At 38.9% G+C, this 15,666-nt stretch overlaps 3 protein-coding genes across 6 annotated transcripts; 1 reads left to right on the top strand and 2 right to left on the bottom strand.

The window, feature by feature from the left end:
* The first annotated feature begins 125 nt into the window (after positions 1-125).
* LOC137959223 (pyruvate kinase, cytosolic isozyme) lies at positions 126-3,015 on the top strand. Its single transcript, XM_068806592.1, has 3 exons — positions 126-570; positions 1,455-1,916; positions 1,995-3,015. Exons 1-3 carry the CDS (start codon positions 352-354, stop codon positions 2,805-2,807), a joined length of 1,494 nt encoding a protein of 497 aa, XP_068662693.1. The 5' UTR covers positions 126-351; the 3' UTR covers positions 2,808-3,015.
* A 1,192-nt stretch (positions 3,016-4,207) lies between these two features.
* Positions 4,208-6,701, bottom strand: LOC137960420 (E3 ubiquitin-protein ligase SIRP1-like). Of its 2 annotated transcripts, none has more exons than XM_068808051.1 (3): positions 6,313-6,701; positions 6,052-6,131; positions 4,208-5,472 (listed from the first exon to the last, which is right to left on the bottom strand). In XM_068808051.1, the coding sequence occupies exon 3, from the start codon at positions 5,456-5,458 to the stop codon at positions 4,397-4,399; it is 1,062 nt and encodes a 353-aa protein (XP_068664152.1). In that variant the 5' UTR covers positions 5,459-5,472; positions 6,052-6,131; positions 6,313-6,701; the 3' UTR covers positions 4,208-4,396. The 2 variants fall into 2 exon arrangements, with proteins under 2 accessions (XP_068664152.1, XP_068664150.1); XM_068808049.1 differs by having other exon boundaries at positions 6,328-6,701.
* A 1,674-nt stretch (positions 6,702-8,375) lies between these two features.
* On the bottom strand, positions 8,376-15,462 carry LOC137960090 (probable complex I intermediate-associated protein 30). 3 transcript variants are annotated; one of them, XM_068807567.1, is made up of 8 exons: positions 15,199-15,462; positions 13,534-13,647; positions 13,169-13,219; positions 11,964-12,055; positions 10,055-10,135; positions 9,858-9,956; positions 8,987-9,208; positions 8,376-8,395 (listed from the first exon to the last, which is right to left on the bottom strand). In XM_068807567.1, exons 1-7 carry the CDS (start codon positions 15,248-15,250, stop codon positions 9,020-9,022), a joined length of 678 nt encoding a protein of 225 aa, XP_068663668.1. In that variant the 5' UTR covers positions 15,251-15,462; the 3' UTR covers positions 8,376-8,395; positions 8,987-9,019. The 3 variants fall into 3 exon arrangements, with proteins under 3 accessions (XP_068663668.1, XP_068663667.1, XP_068663666.1); XM_068807566.1 differs by lacking the exon at positions 8,376-8,395 and adding an exon at positions 8,793-8,898; XM_068807565.1 differs by lacking the exon at positions 8,376-8,395 and having other exon boundaries at positions 8,908-9,208.
* Between the last annotated feature and the right edge of the window lie 204 nt (positions 15,463-15,666).

Genomic DNA, 15,666 nt, shown 5'->3' with positions numbered 1-15,666 from the left:
ATCGTGATTTGGGACGCGATTGTCTTCGACTTCTTCCGCTTTTGTACTTTCCAACAGATGTGTGGAATATAAATGTATAAAGGCGCCATAACAAACCTAGCTGTTCTCAGCTTCAAACTTTCTTTATAGCGATGCTCTGGCTTGTGCCGACTCCATAACGAAACCTCCTCGGCAGCGGAGACCCCTGACTACTCTTCTGCTCTCTTTCTTCACCCATAACGATCAATAATCCTTCTCCTTCTCCTGCTCTTGCTCTTTAGCGGGGTTTTTTTTTCTTCTCTTGACTCTGTTTCCTTATTGCCTACCGTCTCTTCCCCGGCTTGGGTGCTCGGTTTCTGGGTTTGTTCAAGAATGGAATCCCAAATAAGGCCGAAGACGAAGATCGTCTGTACACTTGGTCCCGCGTCGAGATCAATTCCGATGCTTGAGAAGCTTCTCATGGCGGGAATGAATGTGGCTCGATTTAATTTCTCTCATGGCTCTCATGACTATCATCAGGAAACGCTTGATAATCTGAGAACCGCCATGGAGAGGACAGGAATTCTCTGTGCAGTAATGCTAGACACCAAGGTACATAAACTGGGTAATTGATCTTTTTCTGCTTTTTTTTTTTCCCTTTCATCTTGTCCTTTCTTTTCCTGTAATACGACTGGCTTTAATCGTGATGGCAACAATAACTTCACGTTGGTGAACTTTCTATGTTATTCTCTCTCTTATATCATGATTCTTTTGTCACTGGTCTGCATACTGTTTCATTCACTTATGTCTTCGTAATTTATTAATGCAGAACTCAATTTCGATTCTTTTATTGGTTCTTTTTAGATATATATTTTCTCTTGTCTTTTCTATCCTCTTCTCTCCCGTTGCAGGCTAGACATGCACTTGCCCAAAAATAGATATTAGCCGTTTCTCTTTCTTCAACAATACCAATTTCAACTTAGCTACACATTCTCTGTACTATACTATTACATGGACCAAGTAGTTGACTCTCCTTCTTTAGAAGTATCGAGATGGATTCACATAGTACACTTAACTGGTAGTTTAATCTTTCTTGACATGCAATCTTTATATATCCATTGGTGCCTTGATCTTCATACAAGAGTTCTTTGCATATGATACTTTACATCAGTCATTCGTTGTAGAAAGTCTACTAGGCGTGTTGATTAATCAAAAGCCCTAGCTTTGCAGGGAACTGATAATCATGGGGCTCTGGAATGGATTGCTTCAGCCCTATGAATTAGGCTGTAATCTTTTACTTTTTTCTTTTTGTTTCAATCTCATTTTAAGTTTTAAGAGTAAGAATTTTTAGAAGTAGCAGTTTACCTCATAAACTTCTTTCTTGAATTCTTTCAAAATAATACTAGTTTACTAACTACTAACAACTAATTTGTATGTATTTTTGTTGGCCTAATGATCTGAAGTTAATTTTGTTCAATTTTTGGCAAAAATTGTAGGGTCCTGAGATAAGGACTGGTTTTCTCAAGGACGCCAAGCCTGTCCTGCTCAAGCAGGGGCAGGAGATTACTGTTTCTACAGACTACAGCATCAAGGGAGATGAGAACACCATATGCATGAGCTACAAAAAGTTGGCAGAGGATGTTCAACCTGACAGTGTTATCCTCTGTGCAGATGGTACAATTACACTTACTGTGCTAGCTTGTGACAAACAAAAAGGGTTGGTTCGATGCCGTTGTGAGAATTCTGCTGTCCTCGGTGAGAGAAAAAATGTTAATCTTCCTGGTGTGATAGTGGACCTCCCAACCCTAACAGAAAAAGACAAGGAAGATATCTTACAGTGGGGTGTCCCAAATAAGATTGACATGATTGCACTTTCCTTTGTCCGAAAAGGTTCGGACCTAGTGGAGGTCCGAAAGCTTCTAGGCGAACATGCCAAATCAATCCTTCTTATGTCAAAGGTATTTTAATATACTGACTAACTCGTTTAATTTACTTTACCTAATGAAGTCCAATTTATACTGATTTGGATTGTGTAGGTTGAGAATCAAGAAGGTGTTGCCAATTTTGATGACATTCTTGCCAACTCCGATGCTTTCATGGTTGCAAGAGGAGATCTAGGTATGGAAATTCCAATTGAGAAGATTTTCTTTGCACAGAAGGTGATGATTTACAAGTGTAATGTCCAAGGCAAAGCTGTGGTGACTGCGACCCAGATGTTGGAATCTATGATCAAGTCACCTCGTCCCACTCGAGCAGAAGCCACTGATGTGGCCAATGCAGTTATAGATGGCACAGATTGCGTGATGCTTAGTGGTGAAACGGCAGCTGGAGCATACCCTGAACTTACTGTGCAAACCATGGCCAAGATTTGCATAGAAGCAGAGTCCACCCTTGATTACAAACACATTTTTAGGAGGATTACCGATGCAGCCCCCATCCCCATGAGTCCGTTAGAAAGTTTGGCTTCATCTGCAGTCCGAACTGCAAACTCAGCTAAAGTAGCACTAATTTTGGTTCTGACCAAGGGAGGGAGCACTGCTAAGCTTGTGGCCAAGTATAGGCCGTCAGTGCCAATTCTTTCTGTCGTGGTGCCCGAGTTCAAAACAGATTTGTTTGAGTGGTCATGCAGCGATGAAGCTCCTGCGAGGCATAGTCTTATCTACCGTGGGCTGATCCCCATTCTGACTGCAGGGTGGTTAGGAGCATTCCATACTGAATCAGCAGACGAAGCAATAGAATTTGCTCTTGAACATGCTAAGACTAAACAGCTGTGCAAGGCAGGGGATTCAGTTGTTGCTCTTCACCGAGTTGGTTCTGCATCTTTGATCAAGATATTGATCGTTAAGTGAGACATCTCTCACTAAGGAACAATTAATTTTGTTTTATTAAATTTTGCCGTACTCTGTTCTTCTATTGAGCTCTTTTTGTTTATGAGGCGTTATCATGAAAACTGCAAGAGAGCTATTTGGACAGGGCTCTCCTCGAAGAGGTTTTGAAATTGAACACACCTGTGCGGTTTTTAATTTTGAACGTTTTGGATAAAAGATGGTAATCGTTTTTGCTATGGTTGAGTACTGAAGATCTTAGTTGCTATTTGACAAATTAGCCATTATGTTTTTCATGTGTTATTGACTCTGAACAAATTCATGTGACCAACGCAAGTAAACACACAAAAAAGAAAAAAAAAAAAAGGATTTGAAATCCCTTTGAAGGAACAGAAATGCGCGGGGAAACGGAAGCCTGAGGAGATCTATGATGTCTTTTATTGCCTCGAAACAACTCTCATGAGCTTCTTTAATTTCTTTTAGCTGCCGTTGTCGAGGGAACTGCGGAAGGATTTTGGCGACTTCACACCCAGGCCGGCAATCCTTCCGGACATGAGAAGAAAATGAGGAATATCTGCTTCCTCGTCTCTACACGAGGAGAATACTACGTCTAGTCCATCTCTTCCCTTAAGGTTTGGAAGAAGTGGTAGCGTAGCGGCTGTTGATTAGCTAAGTCAAATACATAAGGCAACATATCACTTATGAAACATCTTCGATCTGAAAATCCACTGATACGATGGTAACTGAGTTAATTACAACCTGGACCTCTGGTAAATCATAAATGACAATTTAACTCTTTTACCTGAATTTTTAGCGTTACTGTAAAGAGAGAAAAGAAGAATCCCTCGACAATGTCTGGAGGCACTCACTCCAATCTGCTCCTCTCCGCAAACGGAGAGCCCCCAGAGAGAGATGCAATTCTGAGTTCTCATGACTCGATCTAAGTTTAGCTCGGTTTTGGAAGACAGTGAATCAATGGGGTAGAATCAGTCCTATTTGGGGAGATTCCAGCCTAGCACTCGCATAACCCAACCCAACTCTTTTTCTGATTGACCAAATCTGTTCCCAAGTTTGAATTGGCAAACTCTCCACTTCTATTCTTACTGGTAAAAATACAAAAGAGAGAAGAGTGAGTCTCTTCCACCTCTTTTGCACAGTTCCGGAGGGAGCCTCCTCTTCTCTGAAGGAACCTCAGCTTTGTTGCCTCTCAATCGTCCATCGCGGCCAGAAGTATGGTGAATCACTTATCACACTGTAAACGGTATTCTATACCATCCTGGTAAGCATGGAACCGAATCAGGATATAGAGAAGAATGAACAGAACAAAGTCAGATTCATGGGTCAGCTCCAAAGAACAAGTCAGAAGTACAACATATTTGGCATTTGACACAGCAAGATAACCGCTCATATTTTGGCTATTCGTCTCGAACATCTAACAACTAGATGATTTTGAATTCGGGGAATATTTCAAATATCCAGCAGCAAAAAAGTTGAAGGAAAAAGAAAAAAGGAATTCGGGCCCATGACTGTTGCATTCGGTAAGAAAAACATATGTACAAAAGAAGATGCAGGCAACACAAGAGGGAAGGACAAGGTTAAAAAACAAGGATCTATTAACTCTCATCCGCTTGAGAAACATTTCCATTAGCAGATGAGGTAGGTGCAGAAGAATTTCCACTGTTCTGAGATCCCCCTGACAAAGAGAACAACCCATTAAAGGGCCAAAGGACAGGGACCCAGAATCTCCTCCCATTACCAGTCCCAGCTTCACTTCCTCTAGCTTCACTCCCACTGCCATTATTGTTATCAACTCTATTACTCCCACTGCCAGATCCATTTTCATCTTTTAGTGCATCTGTAGGCATCTGAAACCTACACACGGGACATGAGCTATGAAGTTCCAACCAAGGCAAAATACACCCGGAATGGAATTTATGTTTACAAGGCATCTCCTTTGCCTCAGACCCAATCTCAAAATCTTCTAAACAGATGGAGCAACTCAAATTTTCACTGATTTTCACAGTGGGCATAGCTTCAATCGCTTCTTTTTGTGCTGGAGGGGTGCCATACCTGTTTGGATCATTCTCAGCCAAATGCTGCAACAAAAGATCCAAACCAGGGCCAATGAAGTAATCACCCAAGGAACCACCGGGAACGTTGAGGTTGCCCTGGTTTTGAGACTGATTTAAATCGAATGACCCTTGAAGTAGTATGGCCTGGTTGAAAGGATTAATAAGGATAACACGTTCACGTTCGCTCTCTCTCTCTCTTTCTCTCTCCCTGTCCCTTTCAGAATCCAAATTTTCAGATGCTGATGGCAGTCCTGCTCTAAGGGTCTGAAGCAATTGAAGAATTGCAGCAGAGCTCCTTCTTCTTCTCCGGATAATTGACTCGATTTCCCGTTCATGTTCAGATTCTCCATGTGTTTCTTCTTCATCATCTTCGTCTCGACGGAGTCGTCGGCGACGAGGACTCCCCATCATTCCCAGCAAGATGGGTGCCCACAGAGAGAGAGCCCGATCAGATCCTAAGTCCACGTCTTGGTCTCTTCCGCCGTCCATTTCTTCCACAAATCCACTCTCGCAGAATGGGCATTTAATCTCGACTTCCATGATCGGGTTCACCAGTTGGGAACACAAGTGACACCAATACCTCGCGGCCACCGCGTCACCCATTTCCGTTCGAAGAGCTTCAATAGCCAAAGAAATGATATAAGTAAACCCTAAAGATCCATAGCCAATATCGAAACCAAATAATACCAATACTCATATCCGTACTTCAGCAGCTAAGGATTGAAAAGAAAAACAAAAACAAAGGAAAAGAAAACAAGAAGAATGAAGAAGACATTGGAAGAAATAAGAAAAAAGTTTAAGACCGATAAAAGCGACACAATTCTAATTTCCACAACGGAAAAAAATTCAAAACATCCATCAAAGAGAAGAAAAGATCGGAACTGCAAACCGTTATCTTCCTTTAAAAATTCGCAGAAAAACCACAGATCTTTATAAATAGCTACAAATCCTCAAACATCTTTCTAAATTTGGTACAATCCTCCACATTAGGAGATATCTTTTTTTCATTGGAGGAAATTCTACACGTCAACCATGAAAAAAAAAAAAAAAAAAAAAAAAAAACACGATAAGATACCCGCAACTTCATGAGTCAGGAAAAAGCCCAACAAAAAAAGATTAAAAAAAAAGGAAAAAAGAGAAAACAAAAATCAAAGCCACTACTCATCAGGAGCAGCAGAAATTCAAGCGGCGATCACCTTGAAAGGTAAAAACTCTCTTTGCTCCGGTCGCCGGAAATTTGAACAGCAAACCCCAATACTGGAAGACGAACCGCAGTCTGCAGAAATTTAAACGTAAAAGAACTTCAAATGAAAAGAATCTAGAAAGATATTGGAGTTATGATTTGCCATATATACGTCAAAGGGAAGGAAGATTAGACACGGAATCCGGGTTGAACAAGGAAAAACAAGTAATCAACAACTAGGACATCTGAGTTTCGCAGGAATTAAAAGAAACACCTTCAAAAATGGTACCGGGTTCGCATTAATTCAGTGGAAGAGAATGAACTGAGCAGAAAACAGGCACGACGCAGCTTTGCGCTGGCTATAAAAAAAAAAAAAATTTAACTGTCTCGGTCCTACGAGATTGTCCTTTCAAATAAACAAGGGAAAAAAAAGCATTTTGGGTTAATTCATTTCCCATGACGCGCTTTCACGAGAGTCGTTTGGTGGTGGTGGGCGATCCTTTTTCTCGGAAAACCAGGGTGGCCCAGCTGCCCTCCGTTTGGTTCCACGAACCGTCGTCCCTGCTGAATTGTACAAAAGTTTCCAGAACTTTCTACTGGGAATTACTAAATCAAAACTATTAATTAAGAAATATTTTTATTTTTAAAGATTTTTTAATAACAATACGTAAATCTTATAAAAATGGGAGCCGTATCTCATGAGCCACGTTTTCCGCTCTAAGAAATTGACGTGGCATTTCTAATGGCAGACCGTCCATGTGACACCGCATTCCACGGTTGCTAAAATCGCCCGAAACGTTTTGACGGCGCCGCAACTCCGACAACAATTCTTAATGTGCGAAGCTCAAGAGAGCGTGCCATTCTTTCGAAAAGAAAATTCCAATCTGGTCCGATACCAATCCTCTCGCTACAGATTTCCAACCTTTGGCCCCGTCGACGTTGCGAAATCTCAGAGCTCCTTTCCTTCCCAGCTTTAGAATTAAAAAAAAAAAAAAAAAGTGCTCCGATTAGTAGAACAAGAACGCTTCTTAGTTCCAAGAACTGTTGCTCCCTCGACTGGAATCTTTTGTGTGGTAGCAGGCGGCGATGGCCGCACCGGCTTTTTCTGTTTTGGCAATAGCGATGCATTATTTCTCTTGCACAAGTCTTTTTCCACCCCAGTCCCCACCTCAACCGTTTCTTTACAGTCTGCTCCTACCCGCCAGTTCGGTATAAGTTTCATTCTCAGCAAAGGAAAGCGCCAGTCTCGACGAGGTCGACCACAAATTCATCGACGACCCGGATCGTTGTTTACGAAGATCAGCGTGCCAACTGTTGTTTGATTAGATAACCCTTGATTAAACCCTCTTCAATCGTTTTCTCCTTTTTCTTTCGTTACCTTTCTCTTCAACAAACTCATCAAAAAAGTACCAAGCCGATTATCAGTAGCAGAAGCCCATGATGTCCGAGGAAAGGGGTAGATGGAGGGCAGAGTTACAGCCCCATCTTGTAACGTGAAGTAGTGTGCAAGATGGTTGGGGAAGTACGGTGAAGGCATTAGGCAAGAGAGTAGGCACTGAGATCGAAGTTTTACTAACCAAATTGTGGGCTCTCAAAGGAAACAAGCTGTAGCAGATTCCGTCTTATCAATTCTGAATCGCCACCACCATTACTTCATGTGCATATCACGACATCGCATCGATAAACAAAAATAGAAAATGTATATCACGACAACTGAGAAAAATAAAAAACCTTATCCGGAGTCCACAACAATTAACAGTTCATAGTCCAAAGGAGTGCCCTAAGGATGCCTTAACCAGCTTGGAGCTTTCTCCTTTATTTCAATTAGTCACAGAACGAATGCACTGTCAAAAGGTCGTGACTACCCAAGAAGCATCCTCAAATGATTATCTACATTCTTGAGCTTGTCAAGAAAAGGATAAACAGACCACGTTGCAAGTCTAATGCGCCAGTCCCACTTCGATCCGATTCTTTAGTAACGAATCTCATGTTTGGAAAACCGGTACGGGATAATATTATTCAGGAAAACGAACGTGGATTCCCTTTTAAAAATAAAATAAAAAACGTAATAAAATGAGTTTGGAATTGGGCATACAACCCATTGCATCCAGTTGGAGATGTTGAAAGGCCAACAACAAGTCGATTGATTTTCTTCAAAACAGAATCTGATGACTCAAGTGTAGGTGAGGCAGTTCCGCCTGTCTAATTAGGCTAATTAGCATGTATCAATCACATCTCAAAAGTGTTAACTGTAGCATCCACCAACTGCTGCTTACTTATTGAAGAATAAATGAAGTCTCTAGCTTTGGCCAACCGTGGAGACTCCTGCAAATCTCAATCTTGATAATACATGGTACCTTTTTTCCAGGAAGGTAAAAGTGAGATTTCGAGTCTTTACACTAAACTATTTAAGCATGCTTTTGCTAATGATGCACATGTCAACTAGTTGAGTCCTATAGCAGAAAGATAATTTAATTCTGGGTGTCGGCTTCAATGTTTATCATCACTTGCTCTACCTCTTTGCCCATAAATTTACATGGCATAATGAAATGAGGCAATCTTGAAGGGCTTCATGTTTGTGCTCATTTCAACCTTTTTTTGGTTTACTTCTCCTCCCATATTCCAGTAGAAAGGAACAACTTATCATTCTTCCCCATCTCATCTTTTCCAATTTAAAGTTCCAACACAGTTTAACATCAAGAAAAGTTATATAGTTATTAATTGGAAAAAAAAAAAGCCTCTTAAACTTTACTAGTAGATGGACCTGGACTATATTTAGTAAATATAAAATATCATATAAAAAAGTAAAACAAAAATTGAAAGAATAAAAAACATGCAATCCTCACTATGTCTCGATTACCTAAAGAAACACAAGAAGATTGTGCAGTAAGTAGTTAAAATTTAAACTAGTTTTAGAAAAAACGATCAACAAAGAAAGAAGTTTTTACCCCGAAAAAAAAACACAAGTTACTAGTGATGTGTCACGTTGTCCTCAAAGCCTTGATCCAATCAATTTCCAGTCTGAAATCACCAGGTCCAGATTTAGCACCAGGAGCATGAGCTTCTGCATTTATGGAGACAGACATTCCAACTATGCGGCACAGGTTCATTTCCATCGTAGCATCGATGACATTTCCTCTCCATGTTGGCAGATATCGATCAAGAGGAATCTGACATTCATTTGACTATGAGAGTAAGACTATAACTAGATTTTGCAAGTACATGTCTCGATGCAGCATATACATTGATACAAAGACAACTCTATCCAGTACACATGATGAGAGGTCGGAAATGGTCATACAAACAAAGCCTTTCATCGAGCAGGACATAAAACTTTTCTTGCCCTACCTCTGTCCCACATAAGACAGCACAGGCATCATATTTGAGCACTTGCTTGTATGTTAAAACAAGGTCCCATACAATACAAAGAAGTAGAAAATGCATGTTAGCACAGGCTCACACTTGAGCACTCGTTTATATATTAAAACAAGATCACAGATAATATGAAAAAGAAGAAAAATGCATGTTGAGCCAGAGAAAAAATGCCATGTTGAGGTAGTAACAGAAGAAGATGAAAATGAATGTTGATGTAGTATCATAAACTCTCTTTATTGGATATAAAATGGAGTACAGGCAAGGAAATTTAAGCAATTTAATGAACACTAGATAGATTTCAATTCCAACATGCATGTGCTGAAGATGAGTCAAGAAGCAAACCACATTTCTTACATTTTCATACTCAAAAATACTAAATGAACTTTAAAAAAAAAAATGAATAAAATTTTATAATTACTGAACTACAAAAGAGCAAGAACTTGCCTTTGCAATGAACCAGTCATCCTTTGGCACAAAAATAAAAGCTTGCCATGAATTATCTTCCTCTTGTCCAGGAGAATTCACCCAATTTTCTGTATATATCTGAACAAAAGAAGTGGTAAGTACAACTGAAAATCTTTTTAAGTCAATGAAGAGTGGTTTTCTTTATCCATTTCTTTACTTGAAAAAGCAGTACTTACGGTTGATATGTAGCATCTTCCATCCCCTTTAAGCTTCATTGCTATCGTATCATATGCATCCAAGACAATGTAACCATCGAACTGCAGTAATAAATCAGGAATAAGCTAATTTACCGTGGATTACGAATATCATTCTAATTTTAAGAAGAAAGAATTTTGTGCCTTCAACAATAGATGCCTAAGAGAAATACCATGGAAAAAGAGAATCACCACCAGCATTCTAAACTCAATAGAAATCTCAACAGAAAACAAAGGAAAAGCCACCAAAGTCAATTACTTCCCAAGGAAAAAGGTTTGATGTCAGGGTTGAATTGAGAAGATATGTTTTAGCCAAAAACAATATATAATGGAAAATGAAATGACAAAATCCACCCTTCAGCCCTTAATAGTAACAAAAGTGTAGCTTTCAACCAAATTATTAGATATCAAAACATGGTGTATTTTTTTCTAAAGCAAGTGAGAATTAGATTTCAAACATTATAAAAATTACTAGCAGTCTAGCATCATGTTAATACCTACTACTTTCTTGCACATGTTAAAGTTATTTCATCACTCAATTTTGTTATATTGGTGAGATTTTACAACCAAATTGAAACAAGGATGAAAGAGAAGATGCAGCTAAAAGAAAAAGAAAGAAACAGCTCAAGCCAATAAGAGAAAGGTCCCCAACAAAAAAGATATTGATTTGAGACTGAGAATATGGTGTCTCCAAGAGAGAAAAAGGCTCTTAGTAGGCCACAAGCTCGTCCCAGGTACTGCTGAAGCCTCCACAGTGCCGCTTCTCTCCTACATCCAGCTAAACATCACAACACTCTTCTTCAACGAAATCCAGCTACTAAAATTGCCTAAAGAGAATTCTTGAATCCTTGTAAAAGAGATCAGAGCTAAGCTTCCATTGAATCAGTGGAGCCTAATGGTGGAATATGCAATTGGAAACCGGCTCCCATGATTATAAAACAACCCACCAAAACTAGGATATATCATCCCTCAAAATGGAGTGACTGCTACAGTAGTACGAATCTGAGTCGCGTATTACTCATCCAGACATAACATTCAATAAGAAACATTCACTTCAAGAAGTTTCTCAGTTTTATCTTGAAGTCCATCTGAAACATATACTTCTACATAAATTTTAATTTGACTCATGTATTATTATATTTTCAAGGGGAATAATAGTTGAGAAACATAATTCGGTTGTTAGTCAAAAAACGACTTCCTATCTTCAACTAGTGATTTAAATGGACCTAGGCCTAAAATTAATCTATTCTATTGGGCTAGTTCATGCCTCATTTAGTTTGCATCTATGTTATCCACGTCTCAAATCCATTATTCGTTTGTTTAGGCAAAGACATGAGGGTGGGTGGGTGGGTTGGGGTTTGAATGTGAGTTTCAGTGGGGAGGGAGGGAGCATAACAACTTTATGAAAATTAGCAACAGAACATGTTTTCTTAACATTTATGTATTAAGTGATTGTACGTAACTCTTCTAAAATTACAATTTTTGTATTAATGAGAATTTTTTTATCGAGTACTGTTAGATTTTTTGGGTTGAGCCTGATGCCATCCCAAAATGACTAACCGCTTAGGAGGTTTATTGTTCAACCATATAACCCAATAACTTTTCTTCTCATTTTCCAAAGTGGAATTTTTTGCACTCAACACTCCCTTCACATCCAGGCTTACACATAATGGGCCTGAAACGTGAGCAAAAACCCCCTAATGGGGCATACAAACAAGTACAATAGAAGTAGGCAAGTGATGAAAGAAATCAAATGCAGCCAACAACTTCCATTATAAAAGCTGAATCCTATTTGCAAAAAATCCTCTAGGAACAATAAAAAGAAAGGTTACTTTCTTGGAATGTACATGGACCTATTCACGAAGATCCATGAGAGTGAAACGAAGGTTACCTTCTTGGAACGCATACCACAAAAACCACTTCGATTCATCTTCCATCTTGAGCCCTCAATGACATCCGGAGAAAGGCTACCAGAGAAAATTCCTTTAACAAGACAACATAGAGTCACATGCAGAAACATAAAATCATATCAACTGTGACCAATAAAATCCGGGACACAAAAAATGGGGGTAGCATATCCAATGTATATGGACCAGTTCACATTATGCACATGTTTTAGCTCTGAAACATGTCCATTTTGAAGATACAGGAACCTGAATACTAGTGCCAGTATAGTCAAGAATACAAAGAACAGAGGTAGGGTGAATTGTCCACTTTAGACATGTTTTACCTCTAAACAGTACCATTTTGAACAAAAAGAAACAAGAATAAAAATGCAATCAAATCATGTATAACATTAACACAGGTGTTCCATGTTTAGAGAAAATATAACAATAGGCAATCAAAAGACTCACAATCATCTGCTTTTGAGCCAAAATCTAGGTAGTTTGATGTCAATTTGAAGAGAGAAAACCTCAAACAAAATAAATGTAATTATAGTAAATGCATTATCTCTTCCATTAGGTGCAATTTAGAGGGGGAAAACAAAAGAAAAAGGAAAGAAATCAAAGTGCAAGTACAGAAAAGATCTTGAAAGAAGATAACATTCATTAGCCACCAATCGCCAACTTCAATTAACTAGATAGGTCCACAGTTTTTACATGCACCAAAGAAAAGGTAAAGGCCCACCACCCGGGATGGATAGATCTGCTGCTCTGTGGAAGATGAATTATTAGGGCTTTTGCAGTTTGAAACATCTACACTTTCCTATTGGTTCAAACCCAAAATTACTTTTCCGTTGGAGGTTGAGTTCATCTTAAACTTTCTTGGGCTGTGACTAAAGATCTATTAGAAATTTCTGTCAGTCATGCAACTATGATAGGCCTTCCAACTAAAGACGCCACATATAAGATTTTTAGACTGGCGAAATAAAAGTTGTTTTAAAGCAGAAAAGAATTTCAACATTGAAAGCTATCCATTTAATTATATAAAAATCAAACATCCTTATAACTGTGAGTGGAGGAAGCTTAAACACCAATACTCATATTAACTCCTACAGTACTCACTTCAAAGAATAGCATCCATTTCAGGCACAAATTTCCATGAGTCAATTTCTAATGATTAATGTATACTCTAATGAGGTAATATATAACATACCATTGAGCCCACTACCAGCTTCTTGGACCTCCAGGGAGGCTGATGATAAACCTAAGAAACAATACACAGAGGAAATCAGAATACATAATGTATTCTATCTAGAAAATAGACAATCACAAGAAATTCAAGTGCAAGAGCTCCGATAAAGAGAGTGATGAAGGGAGTCTGTGAGAGGACCAATAGCAATTGGCTCTAACTGGCAGGTTATAAAGCAAACCATCAGCATAATAATAGAAACTGGGATATGTGTGCATTGAAAGAACAGAAAATCAATAACATTCCCAAAAAGGGATAAACAAAATTTTCCACAATGATACAAACAAAAATTACAGAGTGCAAGAAAGAAGAAAAATGACAACACATACCCCCGTACTCTGAATCAGAGTACAAATGCCACCTCTTCAGCTCTTCCTTTGAATTAAATTTGAAGATAAATCTTTCGCTTGGTGGCAATAAGTCTTCTAAATTCCATGTGAGAGCTACATTAACATAATAACAGAGATTAGATTCAACAACTCTTTGCCACATTTCCTGTACAGGAGGCTACACTCAGGGATCCACTTAGACCACAAATTTGGAGGAAAATCAGTAATCTGAATACAGTAATCAAGTTTCAGGGCAGCAAGGCATGAATATTAACTTCTCAGATAATCTGTGGTTCCAAACCATGTCTAGAGCCTTACGTTAGCATGTGAAATCAGGTTTACCAAAGTCAGACTCAGGGTTACTTTAGCATGTCTACTGCAATTAACAGATTTTGCACAAGTAAAATTTGGGTCGGGTTGGGTTGCCCAAGTCGGTTGGATCACCCAATTCCAGAAGCTGGTCTTGGGGCTTAATGAAGATTTTCTGAGTAGAGAAAGGGCGAGTCCGACCCCCCACTTGACCTGTCCCATCCCAATTCCAACTCAACCCAGCCTCGTCAAAGGTCGACTTGGCAAGTAGTGTAACCAAGGTAAAAAACATGTTATGTTCAAGTTCAGATGGAAAAAGGATTTTGTAGGCAGAAAGAATTCCAAACTCTTAAAAAAATGGTGGTCATACTGAGAGGTCATAAAAAACGTGAGTAGCCTGTCAGCCATCACAATTGTAGACAACCCAAACATAGGAAAAGGTCAAACATCAACTCTTCAGTGTTTCTTTTCCTGAATAGAGAGCCTACTGCATATTTTCATCAGATTAGCCAAAGCAAATATAAGAATTTCAAGATCAATAAAGACTGCCCTTGTTTCTATATATAGAAAATGGAAGTAATCTAGCAATAACAAACCACAAAACATCTCAGCCATCCCTAATAGACACCTGAAATGAAAGGCGCATAATATGGCTGTCTGAGGTTTGGGAATTTTCATGAGTAGGATAGATGTAGGGAGAAGACAGGAAAGCCCAGACTTGGAAGGGATCTGCAACCAGAAAGAAGAAGTCATGAAATTGAGGGCATCAGGGCCAGTTTAAAAAATACTCCACAAAACGATCCCTAGAAGCTCATCGCCCTCTCAAGTTTGAGACTTCTAGATCAATACACTAGCTTCCTATGGAACCAATGTGATATGTAAGAGTGAATAGGTTTCAGAATTCAACCTCCGAAGAGATTTCATTTAACTGTCCAAGGAGCTCCCGCAGACATTTTAGTAAAATGAAACACTTCAAAAAATTCAGGACAAGATGAAAACTAAACGGTGACTCGATTTTCCCCAAATAATCCACAAGATGAAAACGCAGATTGTTTGTATCAAAGCAACTCGACTTTTCTTGAATTACTTGAATCCAGATTCCGAAAAAAAATATAAAAAAACAGAGGAAATTCGAAGATGCGTAATGCTCTTCCAAATTCCATATCTATGAGCAATATAATGAATAAGCCTTCAAAAATTTAAGCTGAACGTGAATATTTTTTTTTTCCTTTCCCGTGCAGAATCAACAGTAAGGAACCACATGGAGCACCATGCTAAATCAAAAGCCAGGAATATCCAGTAGATTATTATCCGAGCCTACGGTAGAGATTTTATTTTTTCCCCGTGTATGATTACCTCTTTTGGTTGCACTAATTGAAGCTTGCCAGAGTGCTCGAAACCTCGACATATTTGCATCAATGCACGAACGCTGAAGATGTCCTAGAAGCTAATTTGACAAGCAATCTCCAAACTTCTGGACTCTTCACTGCTCAGTCCAAACCCTTCTCGAGAAATCAATCTATTGGATACATAAATGGGTAATTTATATGGTTTTGCAGTAATACAACTGCCGTTCAAGATTCCGGCTATCCAGACTTTCGGAGCACGAAGTTACGGCCTTACGGGAGATGAAAGAAATAGTTTTCTTTTTTCTGAATTCTGATAGAGAATTGTTTTTGATAAATAATAGAATTATTTTTATTATATAAAGTCAAAAAATTCGCAGTGTCGTACACATTTTGTAGTTATAACTTAGAACCCTTTTTCTCGAAAAAATTAGATTTAAATCATGTTCTCTTCAAACGTCAAAGCTTTTAAACTGAA

The sequence above is a fragment of the Aristolochia californica genome, unplaced genomic scaffold, assembly GCF_029961685.1.
Source record: "Aristolochia californica isolate CCGP_79_NKW_82.1479 unplaced genomic scaffold, dmAriCali1.0.hap1 SCAF_3, whole genome shotgun sequence".
In the NCBI taxonomy this organism is placed as follows: Eukaryota; Viridiplantae; Streptophyta; class Magnoliopsida; order Piperales; family Aristolochiaceae; genus Aristolochia; species Aristolochia californica.
Note: the sequence above shows the minus strand (reverse complement) of the source record. Positions and strands in the feature narration are given on the sequence as shown.

Excerpts from the sequence above, each read along its gene's own strand:
- LOC137959223 (XM_068806592.1), top strand. The coding sequence starts at position 352 with ATGGAATCCCAAATAAGGCCGAAGACGAAGATCGTCTGTACACTTGGT. Across the intron at positions 571-1,454 it reads CAGTAATGCTAGACACCAAG|GGTCCTGAGATAAGGACTGG; the intron begins GTACATAAACTG and ends CAAAAATTGTAG. Across the intron at positions 1,917-1,994 it reads CAATCCTTCTTATGTCAAAG|GTTGAGAATCAAGAAGGTGT; the intron begins GTATTTTAATAT and ends TGGATTGTGTAG.
- LOC137960420 (XM_068808049.1), bottom strand. Across the intron at positions 5,473-6,051 it reads GAGAGTTTTTACCTTTCAAG|CTCTTCGAACGGAAATGGGT; the intron begins GTGATCGCCGCT and ends TGGCTATTGAAG.
- LOC137960090 (XM_068807567.1), bottom strand. The coding sequence starts at position 15,250 with ATGTCGAGGTTTCGAGCACTCTGGCAAGCTTCAATTAGTGCAACCAAA. Across the intron at positions 10,136-11,963 it reads GTGGTATGCGTTCCAAGAAG|TTCGATGGTTACATTGTCTT; the intron begins GTAACCTTCGTT and ends TTATTACTGCAG. Across the intron at positions 9,209-9,857 it reads ATGACTGGTTCATTGCAAAG|ATTCCTCTTGATCGATATCT; the intron begins GCAAGTTCTTGC and ends AATGAATGTCAG.